Genomic DNA, 13,390 nt, shown 5'->3' on the forward strand with positions numbered 1-13,390 from the left:
TTAATTTTGTTAATATTCTTCAGGAAAAACCTTTGCCATTCACAAGTTAACGTGTTTGTAAGCTCAATATACAAATCACTAGGCAACGGCACTGCCTTACAGTTAAAGCCTCCTCCCCCTGGCTGTTTTGGAGCTCCACAAAAATTGCTTAGAAACAGCCTAAAAACCCATTCTAAGTGGTTTTTCTTTAGTCTCGCAACTGTGCAAAGTGGTTACTGTATATATCTAATGTACTGGTACTGGGGTGATAACCTTGAAGCCCTTTACAAATGAACAGACATAAACAGAACATATCTAAACTGTTAGGGACATGGTGGGACTGACTCTGAAAAACCTTAGAGGCAGTGATGGAGACAAGAAAGAAAAAAAATCAAACAACACCACGCAGCAGTCCAATCTCACATTTGAACACATTTTACCACACTGTTGTTTCCTTTCTGAGCAAATGAGTGTTTCTGTCTTCGTCCATTCATTTTCCTAAAGCTCGATTACCCCAAACTACCTATGAGAGCACATTATCCTGATGATCTGGCAGAGAGAGCTGTCTGGAGGAATCTCCCCTCTCTTTTCCTCTCTGTTGCATCCAGTGTTTTCATTAGAAAAGATTAGCTGAAAGCTTGTCTTTGTCCATAGCTGAGTCCCAAGTGGATGCCCCCCATCCCAACCCCACCCACGCTGATCTCACCATAATCGAATTTCACTGAGGGGTCAGCACAATGACATTAATGTATGTTACACTCCAAAGATATTTCTTTATTACCGCCCAGAACATTTTTAGCTATCATACTGCACGGGGGCAATATTTGATTAATTGCCAGCTGAGTGCAGTATTTTGCTGGAATTGAGCTCAGATGTATAAAAGAAAGAAGCTCATTCTTTCAAGCCCTAATCAAATTCAGCAGCCTCAGTAGTTAGAAAGACCTAGCAGGACCTAAATCACCCCAGAAATATGTTCCAACATTTATATGTGCCTGCATGAGCACATGCTTTCAAGAGTTTTCTCCTCCTCGGCTTTATTCCGAAGAAAATCCTGCATTGTGCACTGAAAGCAAAGTGTAGAACGAAGAGCTTGGCTGAGTGATTGGGTGTCAGATAAATGCATCTAAACATTAAAGAAAAACACAATTAGAAATAATAGACCACAGCAAGAATCAAGTTTCTCATGCACGAGGGAGAAGCAGCCAGTGTGACAGAAAACAACCAACACGCTGCTCTTCTCAAAGGTTCTGCTCTCCCTGTGCACCTTTTATTAAGAACACAAGAAGGAGGTAACATTTTCAAAACAAAGAGGAAAAGTTCATTAGGGGGTGTCATACAATGACCCCTTTGGTGGATTCTAACTTCAAACAGTATCACTTATCAGCTGAGGACAGTGTGTCGTAAAACCCCCCTGTTCCTGGCTGGGCATGAGAAGCAGATGACCAAACACACAGAACTGTTTTCAGAAGAGGTAAAAAGGTCAATCTGAGTTAACATTTAAAGAAATACATTTAAACAATGATAATAATAAAACAAATTCCTTCACATACTCCCTCCTGTTTATCATTGATAAATGTTAAAATCTCACATCCAATATCACATCTCTTTTCAGTTTTCTGTGACATCTTCATTTTCATAACACTTTCAATTTACACTCAGATGAGAAGTTTTTTTTTTTTTTTTTCAAGTCATTTCAATTTCAAAATCATTACAGTCATCTTGTTCTCCCTTTAATAACAAGTTGTATTCTTGACTCAGAAGAACACTTTGTACTCCACCATTCACTGCTCTGGAAATCATAGATTGAATACAAGGAAAAATGCACATAGTGAACACACAACATATGATCAGTACCATAAGAATAGGTGTCACTATTTTTAACAAAAGTTGCCACCAGGAACCAAAAGCAAACCAGGAGAAGAAATCCCAAGATTGGGGTTTCCTGTCATCCTGCATTGCCTGCTGAACCTTTTCAAGTTGATGTAATGCTTCAGTGACGCTGTGACCTTCATCGGTGTTGTCAGGAATAAATGTACAACAGGTGTCATTTAACATTTTACAAACACCTCCCTCCTGAGCAACCAATAAGTCCAAAACCAATCTGTTCTGTAGAACCATAAGTCTCATGCTTGACATTTCTTCATTATAGCCTTTAAATGCTTTAATTGTAGCGTTCAAAAATAAACCTAATCGATAATCAATGGTCTCAATTCTGAGAGCGTTTTTAGCAGTTCCTACCCAGGGAAACAATGCCATAGTTACCTTTTGCCCCGTATTCCAGAGTTTATGGTCTCCAGGTACATCTGATCCCCAAATGGAATCATGTGGCTTGACATCAATAAGGTTACGTCTGTGGCGCAGGTGAGGCTCATGGACTGCAGAAACTATGAAAGTGTGATCTGTGACCTTTACGGGAGCACAAATCCCACTCCAGTCTCTAGGCAGACTGAGGTAGAGGGCCTGCCCACATAACCAAAACATTTGATCAACCACATAAGTACCATTGTTACCTGGCATTAAATCTGGATTAGATCCAACACAACGTCCTCTGGGGCAGGGAACTGCATAACCATGGGAAACTCTGTCATTGATTATCTGGACTGTGAAGGGAACAAGAAGTTCATGACACATCTTTGTCGGCAAAGTTCCTAAAAACTCTGTGCCATTGTTAGTTACGCAATGTGGAAACACAGTTCCTGGTTCCACACTAGCATATGGAGCTAATGATTTTGTCAATTTCAGTTTTTTAAACTGATACAAACTCTTGCAACTTGGTCTTACAAGAGTACCATTTGAAGTGGTGACGGCTCCAGTACTAATATACCCTCTGGTACTATATTCAATAACACAGTCGCTTTTCCACTCAGAAAATTGCTTTGCCTGCAAATTAGGATGTAGGGATGAAGCTGGAATTACAGAACAAACATAGCAATCAGATCTATTCCTTTCTTTAGCCAGTAACATAACATACCTATACCAAGAATTTGTCATATACAGGTGAGTTATGTTCATTTTTGGACTATTCAAAACATCATGTTCATCAATACTCAGCCATCGTCGAGAAACATTTAGTCTTTCCTCGTTGGTGGTTCTTCTTGCAGGTGGATAATGATTCCAAAAGAACCAAATCCATGTGGTGGCTCCTGTCAGGAATAGCAGGAACAGTAAACAAAATAAACTGTCTCTTAGCCCAGTTGGACACGCCATGGTGGATATGTGCCTGTCTTCGGGAGGGAGAGGTTACTAGCACATCACCTCCTCAAGTCCTCTAACAGTGTAGGATCCGTGTAGTGCAAAAGAGTTCTGGTGTGCTTTCTTCCCTAAGACTAGGTGGATCGCTCGGCTTCGCTGACGTTGAGACAAGCAGCTTCTATACGGCTGCCTCCCTTTGTAGTCAGACTTCCCCACCTAGCAGTTGGAATTAGCCTCACCCAGATGCTTTTTCTTGCAGTGTGACAGGTGGATCCAAGACGTCCTTTCAGCGATCTTGACAGCTGTTGGTGTAGTCAGCAGGACTTGGAATGGCCCTTCCCAACGTGGGCTGGACCAACACTTCCTTTTTATGGCCTTCACAAACACCCAGTCACCAACCTGCACTGGTGAAGTGTCCTGTGGAGATAAAAAGGAATCTGGCACTTGATTTGTCCTTTGCACATCTTTAGTGGTAAACATTTTTCTCAAATAATCCACTAAATTTGCATCATCATCTGGAGAATGTTGCTGTGTAGGATCAAGGTCTGGTAACCTATAAGAACGTCCATACAACATTTCAAAAGGCGTTAAAGGTTGACCTGCTGTGCGTGTGATACGCATGCTTAGTTGAACTAAGTCTATGCAGTCAGGCCACTGTCTGTTTGTCTCTTCCATGCATTTCTTTAACTTTGATTTGATAGTGCCATTAGTTCTCTCAACTAATCCTGCACTCTGTGGGTGATAACTACAATGTCTCTTTAAATCAATACAAAGATGTTGAGCCATTTTGTCTATCACTTGATTTACAAAATGTGTACCATTATCACTTCTTATCACTTGTGGTATGCCAAAAGTTGGGATTATTCTTTTACAAATAGCTTTAGCTACTGTAATAGCATCTTGTGTTGCACATGGAAAAATTTCAACCCATTTGGAAAATGCATCAATAATCACTAAACAATATTTCAATCCCTTGCTTTTATTCAATTCAATAAAATCCATATGGATTGTATGGAAAGGAAAAGGTGGTTCAGGAAATTTTCCTCTCTTAGGTCTAACATTGCCTTGGGGATTATGACGCATACATGTTACACATTGTTTACAAAAATTTTTTGAATAGAGAATAAATCCATAAGTTGTATAATATTTCTCTAATAAGTTCATCATCCCCCCTGTTGAGACATGGCAAGGCCCATGACTCAAAATTGCTGCCCATTTGTACATGGATTTTGGTAAAATAGGTTTACCTTCTGTGCTGACATAAAGACCTTGTTCCAACTTTGCTCCCTTTTTCAACCATAAATCTTTTTCTTGTTTCGGTGCACTGTGTTGCATTTCCTTTAAAACATCAGCGGGTGCATCCGCAGTCACATCCTCATTTGTGCATATTTCTACATCTTTTGTTGCAGCTTGCTTTGCTGTTGCATCTGCAAAGGCATTTCCTTTAGAAATATGATCTGTTCTTCGTGTGTGTCCCTCACATTTACATATTGCCACTTTAGATGGTAACATTACAGCAGTTAATAATTCTTTCAGTAAGTCTACATGCGTTACTGGTTTTCCTGTTGACGTTTTAAACCCTCTGTTCTTCCACTGTTGACAAAACAAATGCACTGTAGCAAACGCATATTGGCTATCAGTATAGATCGAAACTGGCTTATCTTTAAACAGTTTGCATGCTTCAGTTAAGGCTGTCAACTCTGCTGATTGTGCTGAGTAATTTCCGGGCAGGGGTCCTGCCTTCAAAACCTTATCTTGAGTTACAACAGCAAAACCCACTTTGTTCCTGCCTGTCTCATCTTTCTTTGCTGACCCATCAACAAAAACTATTTCCCCCTCAGTTAGTGGTACATCTGATAAGTCTGGTCTCGGCTTGTAAACTAAAGTTGTTTCTTGTAAGCAATTGTGAGGTTCTCCATCTTCTGGTGTAGGCATCAGCGTAGCTGGATTCAATGTAGTACACCTTTCAACAGTCAGGTGAGGCTGTGAGACCAATGTAGCTAAACATGATAAGTGTCTTGCTGGTGATAAAAATGTCATTTTAGTTTGTAATAGTAAAACTGAAACTGCATGCGGCACATACAGAGTAAGCTTGTGGAAAAGCACTACTTCAGCTGAGCTTTCCACTGCCATTGCTGCTGCTATCACTGCTTGAACACAAGGAGGTGTTGCTCTTGCTACAGGATCTAATTTTGAAGAATAAAATGCCACAGGTCTCTGTTTATCTCCATATTTTTGTAACAAAACAGATGTCATAAATCCATCTCTACAGTCTACAGTTTGACTGAAAGGTTTACTGTAATCTGGAAGAGCTAACACTGTTGTTCTGGCTAATGCTTGTTTTAATTCACAAAATGCTTTTACACCTTGTTCTGTCCATTTAATTTTATCATAAGCTGCCATAGGTGCTTCATAAATCAATTCTTGCAGTGGGGCTGCTATTTCAGCATAGTTTGGAATCCACATGCGACAGTAATTACATAACCCTAAAAATGACATCATTTGTTTCTTTGTTAAGGGTTGTGGTGCTGATAAAATCGCCACTTTTCTGTCTTCATTTAATTTTCTACCCTGAGATGTTAAAGTATGGCCTAAATATTTAACTTGTGGGGTCCATAGCTGTAATTTGTCTTTGTTTACTTTGTTTCCAGTCTCTGCCAAATAAGTCAATAAAGCTATGGTGTCTTTTTTACAAAACTCCTGTGAGGTTGATGCTATGAGAATGTCATCTACATAAGTTATGATTTGACTTTTCATAGGTGGCTCAAATCCCGCTAAACAGTTTGAAATAGCATCAGAAAAAATGGTAGGACTTTCTGCATAGCCCTGAGGTAGTCTTGTATAAGTGTACTTCTTTCCTTCAAAAGTAAATGCAAACCAATATTGACTATCTGGGTGTAAGGGGACTGAAAAAAATGCATTACTTAGATCGATTACTGAAAACCATTCTGCTCTTGGATCTAAGGTATTTAACAAAGTGTGAGGATCTGGTACATTAGGTGCTCTTTGTACAACTGCATCATTTACTGGTCTCAGATCTTGAACCATCCTCCAAGATGTAGAAGGAGGAGCCTTTTTAACTGGGAAAATTGGTGTGTTACAAGGTGACTCTGGGCACTGTACTAACACTCCTGCTTTGTACAGTTCATCTATCACAGGCCTTATTCCCTCTTTTGCATCATCCTTTAAAGGATATTGTTTTTTCCGTGGAGTATATTCTGTCTTCCCTCTAATGACCACTGGTGGGCATCCTTTAATTAACCCTACATCTGCTGGCCCTTTAGTCCAAAGTGACTGTGGAAGATCTTTAAGAGAATCTTCCTCTTCCTCTGTCAACATAATTTTCACTCAGCTTCTTCTGTCAGTCAGATGCGCATTAGCCTGTGTAATCACTACCCAGTTTAATGCAATCCTTTTAAACTTAGTTTCAGGATTGGTAGAAATCCCAGTTTCCGGATCAGTCTGCCAGTCCAAAGTATAGGTCACTTCCTGCACATGTTCTTTCATTTCTTCCCATTTTTCTCGTGAACCTTTAGAACAAGAAATAAATGGAACTGCATCTGCCATCTGTTTCCAATTTGTCAGTCTTTCTGTATACATTAAATTTTTTGCTTCTGGTGTAACTGTCACAGTACAGAAACTAGTTTCATCTTTCCAATAAAAATCATTTATTGTACATTTTTGAAATCCTAGTTTACTCACTGCTTCATCATATCTCCTGTCAGGGCCAGGAGACTTTTTGCATCTTAACATGACATACAGATTTTCTGGAGACATAAAATCTGCATGGGGTGACACTCTGGCTTTTGCTTTTTCCATTAAGTTTTTTGCAGTCTGTCCAAGATCAGTTTTCGGTAGATCTAAAGTCCAATAATAGTATGGTTCACCTCTGCCTTCTAGCACACAGATGTCTGTATCTGGGCAACGTCGTGCTTGCATCCCCCCTTCTCTGGTGGGGTAAATTCCTAACTTTAATCTTATCATGACATCTCTCCCTAAAAGATTAAAAGGACAGTTTGGTGCTAAAACCACAGGAATGCTTGTTGTTTCATTAGTGTCAGGATTTTCAAAACAAACTGGTTTACTCAAATGTTTAGTTTCAATTTGACCATCTGCAGATCTCATTTGTATTGTTTTATTTGACTTAGGAAAATCATTGTAATGACTTTTTATCACAGTTCTACAAGCCCCTGAGTCACAAAGAAAAACAAACGGTTGTCCCTGAACATAAAGAGTTATTTCTGGCTTTTCCATAAGACAAACTTCAGTGAGATCTAAAAATTCATCACAAATTGGTTGAATTTCTGGTTCAGATTCATTGTTAATCTTGACATTACTTCTACCATCTAGTCAATCTGATTTCTTTCTTTCAGGACAATCTCTCAGCCAATGATCTCTCTGTCCGCAAATCCAACATCCATCATCAACCTGCTCTGACCCTCTGTTGCTACTTCCTCTAAACCTTCCTCTAAAACTTCCTTTAAAATTTCCTTTTCCACGACCACGCCCTTGGCCACGTCCACGATTTCTTCCTCTGTTCATGTTCCTTCCAAAAAACACATCACTACTTTCCTCCTGCCAAAAGGTATCTACACTTTGATTTCTAAATTTCTTCTTATTCACCATCACTTTTTCTGCATGAACAGCAAAATTCATAAACTGTTGTAGTGCTCCTGTAGGTAGATCAATGTAATGCTTCCTTATCCAGTCTGCAATCTCTGGTCTCATAGCTTGCAGTAAGGCTTGTTTCAGCTGCTGTCTATAGGCACCATCATCATTATCATCATCTCTGAGTCCACTGTTAGCTTTAAAAACTTCTTCAAATCTGACTCTAAAATCAGACACTAACTCTCCATCTTTTTGTTTAGTTTGACCAATCTTTCCATAATCAGGTCTCATTGGAAAGGCTTCTCTAATTCTTTGTCCTAAAAGTGTAAGACTTTGAATTAACTCTTGACTGTTATGTGGAAGAGGTCTGGGTGGATCGTCATCATTCATAGGATTCCAATTTCCCTTTACTTTTGCCCAGTCTGCTTTCATAGCAGTCATCCATGCTTGTTGACATTCAATGCCATTCAGATGATAAGCTCTCTGAACTTCCATCATTTGCTCATGAAAATCATGTGGATTTTCCCTGTGAGAGATAACTCCCTCTACTGCCTTCTTAACATCCTCCACTGTCCAGGTCCTAAACACAAGAAGTGTAGGTCTCTGGCCATCTTCTCCAGCTCTAGGATTGGGCACTTCAATCATTGGAAATGTCTCAGCAATTTCAGATGACCCTCCAGCTTCTTCCAAACCAACCCCCATAGTTTTACTCCATTCAAGTTTTTTCCCTTTTCCTCTTAACATCATTTTTTCTTTTTCTGGTTTATTTAAATCAGTCAGTGGCGGGTAAAGACCCGTCAAGGAAGGAGCAGTTGGCCCCTCATAAGGAGGGGGTGAGAAAACAGCTGGATTCTGTTCCCCCCCTTCTTCATCACGTCCCCGCTCACCCTGCAGCTCAGCTGCAGCCTGCTGCAGGGGTCTTGGTCTTATCACAACTGATTCATCATCCTCTTTTTTAGCAATCAGACATGCTTCCCTAGTTTTACTTTTCTGAATGCCATTCTTTCTTTTTGTTGCTTCATTTAACCACAGTTTAGCACAAATTAATTCTTCACTACTTTTTGTTTCTTTTTTATTTTTTATTTTGTTTTTAATTTGTAATCTTTGAACTAATTCAGTACATGCCTGTACTCCAAGATTCCCCTTAAAATTGTAGTTTTTATCCCATTTTCTCAAGAACGTAGTTGAGCCTGGATGAGCTCTTTCCATGTATTTTGAATCCCCTGTTAATTCTACTTTTCTATTCGAATTCCCCATTTGTTTTTTGTTATTTTTATTTTTTTTATTATTTACGTTAGTCACAGAGTGTGATCAGAACCAACAGAGAATTTCTCTCAGGACCGAATTTCACTCCCCGTGCAACAAGCTTCTAGGTCAGACCTATTGTCTGATCCGGTCACACGTTTAGGGTCCTCCCAGGAGCAAAACACGTTTTAGACTCTGGGTTCCTTCCACCTAAAGCCAAATGAGATGAAATCTTGTTCTACTTCAACAAGCAGCCTTGTGTTAACACCGCAAGGTTTCCAGCTGCCCACTGTTTCGAACAAGTTCACTCCTTTCACACAGGCACACACATTCACACCAAAAAAACTTTATTTTTATTTATTTTTAAATTTTAATAGGCCTTTTAGGGACTTGAACCCTCTTACGCGTTTTAGGCTGCAGGACTCGAACCTACACCTTTATACAGAATTCTGGACTTTTCCGGGACTTCAAACCCACACGTGTTTCAGGCAACAGGACTTGAACCTGTCCCTCAGAATTCTGGGCCACTTCGGGGACTCGAACCCCTGTAAAAGCGCTTTACTTGCCTTGTTGTTGTGGTCTGACTGGTTTACGGATAACGTCAATCCGGACCCAGGGATCAGACCAGTCGATTGGCCGGCGTAGAATTCACTACGACGGACTTTCCTCCGCAGACCTAGTCTCACGGGCTGTCGACAGACTTCAATCGGCGTGGTCCTCCCCCCAAGGACGCAGATATGTTGTCATCCGGCTCGAATGGACCAAAGAATGTCAGATAAATGCATCTAAACATTAAAGAAAAACACAATTAGAAATAATAGACCACAGCAAGAATCAAGTTTCTCATGCACGAGGGAGAAGCAGCCAGTGTGACAGAAAACAACCAACACGCTGCTCTTCTCAAAGGTTCTGCTCTCCCTGTGCACCTTTTATTAAGAACACAAGAAGGAGGTAACATTTTCAAAACAAAGAGGAAAAGTTCATTAGGGGGTGTCATACAATGACCCCTTTGGTGGATTCTAACTTCAAACAGTATCACTTATCAGCTGAGGACAGTGTGTCGTAAAACCCCCCTGTTCCTGGCTGGGCATGAGAAGCAGATGACCAAACACACAGAACTGTTTTCAGAAGAGGTAAAAAGGTCAATCTGAGTTAACATTTAAAGAAATACATTTAAACAATGATAATAATAAAACAAATTCCTTCACATTGGGATTTTACAAAAAACTGCTTTAGCCTAAATATGCCAGATTCTGAGTAGATCTGGGTGAAAATGATGAGCTCATCTAAGTTAATTAGCATTTAAACATGAGTGCTGTAGAGTTGGAAGGAGACAGTTTGACTTGACAGTATTTCTCCACAAATCCATGGGCAGAATTGTCAGAATATGTTGCAATGCAATGTGAAAAGCTCAAGGACAACATGTTGTGTTGAATCTGGACCCCCCCCCTCCCCCTCCTCCATCCAGACAGAAACAGTCTTTGCATTCTGAACTAAGCCCTTTGTACCACATCAATCTCTCTGCCCTCCAAAAATATACGGCTATTTCCAGGAAATGCTGGGCTCTGCATGGTCTCACAATTTCTCTACCACCATCAACCTGCTGGTGGTTCAAAATGCTCATGCTCTGGAAAAAAATGTATTAAAAAAATCAGTAGATCAATTAAAAAAAGTGCAATTATTATTTAAACAGCAAGAAAAACTTTATTTACTAAATTAAATAAATGCTTTAAACTGGGAAGTTCAGCAGAAACCAGGCAGTAAAAATATTAGTGCAAACAAAATGTGACATATAAAGTCAAAAACAACTATTAAATGTAAAAAGAAGTGTACATTCATACAAGGCCCACTCCGATGAAAATCCTGTTTTTGACATGTTCTTGCTGTATTTTTCTGATGACAGAAGACACATATCAAGAACATTAAACCTACAATTTCATTTCTGAGTTTTTCGTTGTTCAAATCGAATCAGGAGTAGATGAAACACAAATTCCCTGCTCCACTCCATTCTGATGCATCCACTTTTAGACAAATTGATCCATGTACATATTTGTTTTCCTCGTCTGAGCTGGAATCTGGCTACAAACTTTACAGCTGGATTGCTCCAATCCTTATTTTTGTTGCACAAGCTAATGTTGGGTTGGAGTTGTAACCTAGCAGGGAATGTGTAAAGGTATGAGTGATGGGACGGGAAGGGGGGTGGGGTTGCTCCGTGCCAACATTCTCAGAACTTAAAGGCAAATTTCTAATGAACTCCTGTCGCTCTGCAGAAACTGTGCCATAGAAAACTACACAGGTTTTTTTTTACAGTGTTGGCTAAAAACGACACAAGTGTAAATATAATAGCACTGGGAAGACTTAGAAAACAGATCACAAGATGATCGGAGCGGGACTTTAAAAGCAAAAAGGTTCTTCCAGCTGCAAATGTACAGTAAATTCAAAATAGCAGCAAGATAGAGTAGGCTAACAATCTGCACTTTAAACAAAACAAAAATATGTTTGGTTTATTTTACATTCTGCTTGGATCAATAGTTTTTAAAGCTTTGCTCCCCCCGTGGATAAAAAAAAACAGCCACTACACTGACCTCATGCGCTATTCAAGCTAAGTAATTATTGCAAAATACACAACAGGTATATATTAACGCAACATCTTAATCCCCGCATCCCATCACTCCAAACACACATCTGCATCTCCTCCTCTGACAGTTGGAAAGCATCGAAGCGCGCAAACTGCGTACCTTTCACTGCGCAGGCGGCGACTGCAACAAACAGAAGCAAATCCCGCAAGTCCATGTTGAAGGAGACGCGCGGACACGGAGCAATCCCGCAGATGATCGCAGCTGCTGGCGGGATCATGCAGAAGTGATGATGGTGCTGCGTGAGGGTGGCGGGATGGTGCTGGAAGCCAGCAGCGTTAAATAACCCCTCCTCCTAATGAACGGCAGCTGCTTGGCCGGACACGCACTCGAGTTTGCCTTGCAGATCATTCAGTCTGACCACTTCTTCTTCATGATTACAGAATTATAAAAGAAGGAACACTAGTTTGAGATTAAATATTAACTTAATGTTTTTGTTTTTATTTAAAACATTGAAAAGGTCACGGAAAACGGGCTTTAAAGACCCACTCCGATGAAAAATCGGGTTTTGGGGCGTTTTTAATATGCTCCTGTAGGATTTTTCTGATGATTTATCGAAAATGAAAATTAAAAATTGCGTTTTTGAGTATTTATTTATTCTAATTATTGTTAATCAGGAGCAGACGGAGAAAAAGGACGTTTGAAAAAGCCTGTGGGAAGCGGGGATGTCGGTGCTATACAAGGGCCACAAGCTCTCTGCTCCAGAGACACTGGGCAAGACACTAGACGCCCCACCATTTCCCCCCTCTAGCCCCGCCCAAAATAACTCAAAACCTACAAATAAAAACAAAATATATACTTGTTTTGTTTCATTAATCATATTAGTATAATATACTTTTATAGTTGGATACACAATTAAGATATAGTGTGTGAGTTATTTCCCACTTAACACGCATGTCCCGGTTTTAGGTTCTCTGCTTTTGTGTTCTAGTTGTTTTTTGTTCTGTGATGTTTTGAGTTTAACTTCCTGTTTTAGGTTTTCCTGTTGTGTTGTTGTTTCAAGTTTTACTTTTGGTTCCCATCTGCCCTCATTAGCTGCGTTTACATGGGCAAAAGTAATCGGAAAGAAGGCCTGATCGGAAAGAAAATGAGTCATTTAAACGCGCCATTAGGAATACTCTGCCCCGATCAGACTCGTTCGGATCAGAATTTCTTTCCGATCGAGATAGGTGGGTTATACAGTAAACCCTTGTTTTTCGCGGGGGTTACGTTCCAAAAAGAACCCGTAATTGGCAAAATCCATGAAGTAGAAACCTCTATTTTTTTAACAAGTATCATACAATTAAAAACTCTATTATACATTGAAAAGAAAGAACGAACCATTTTACAGGCTCAAGCATTTGTTTCACAAATAAAAGTACTTTAGAAAAGTTTTCTTTTCAACAAATAACTTCTGTACTGTACTGTCAAAAAATAATTTTAATCATCAATGTGAACAGAATGCTTCAAATCGCGGAGATAAGCCCCGCCCACCGCGACCCGAGAGGAATTGAATTAAACGGGAGAAAATTTAAAAAGATAATAAAAAAAAATACAAAGTACAGTGGGACAAATAGTGACTCAGGTGTATTTCACAGCTCTTGAGACTGAGCCGCTGCATCCTGACTCCGCTCTGCAGTGTTTTCCTCTTCTGAAGCTGGCGGTGCAGCTGTGTTTGTTCGGGAGAATAACATAGTGATTGGCAGTTGTTGTCGCTCTATTTTTTATGGGTTTTAGAGAAACTCGAAATT

At 39.9% G+C, this 13,390-nt stretch overlaps 1 protein-coding gene across 4 annotated transcripts in view; it reads right to left on the minus strand.

Moving 5' to 3' along the window:
• Window positions 1-11,987, minus strand: part of LOC101166204 (neuronal acetylcholine receptor subunit alpha-7-like) — a 34,908-nt gene extending 22,921 nt beyond the window's left edge. The window contains exons 1-2 of one of the 4 annotated variants that reach the window (XM_023952898.1): window positions 11,763-11,933; window positions 1,152-9,809 (exon numbers count right to left, since the gene is read on the minus strand). In XM_023952898.1, coding sequence (XP_023808666.1) covers window positions 1,663-3,186 — 1,524 coding nt within the window. In that variant the 5' untranslated portion in view covers window positions 3,187-9,809; window positions 11,763-11,933 and the 3' untranslated portion in view covers window positions 1,152-1,662. Of the gene's footprint in view, window positions 1-1,151; window positions 9,810-11,762 lie in introns of those variants that run through there. The other 3 variants (XM_023952888.1, XM_023952901.1, XM_023952892.1) reach the window with 3 other exon arrangements.
• Between the last annotated feature and the right edge of the window lie 1,403 nt (window positions 11,988-13,390).

This window comes from Oryzias latipes, chromosome 3 (genome assembly GCF_002234675.1).
Source record: "Oryzias latipes chromosome 3, ASM223467v1".
NCBI lineage: Eukaryota > Metazoa > Chordata > Actinopteri > Beloniformes > Adrianichthyidae > Oryzias > Oryzias latipes.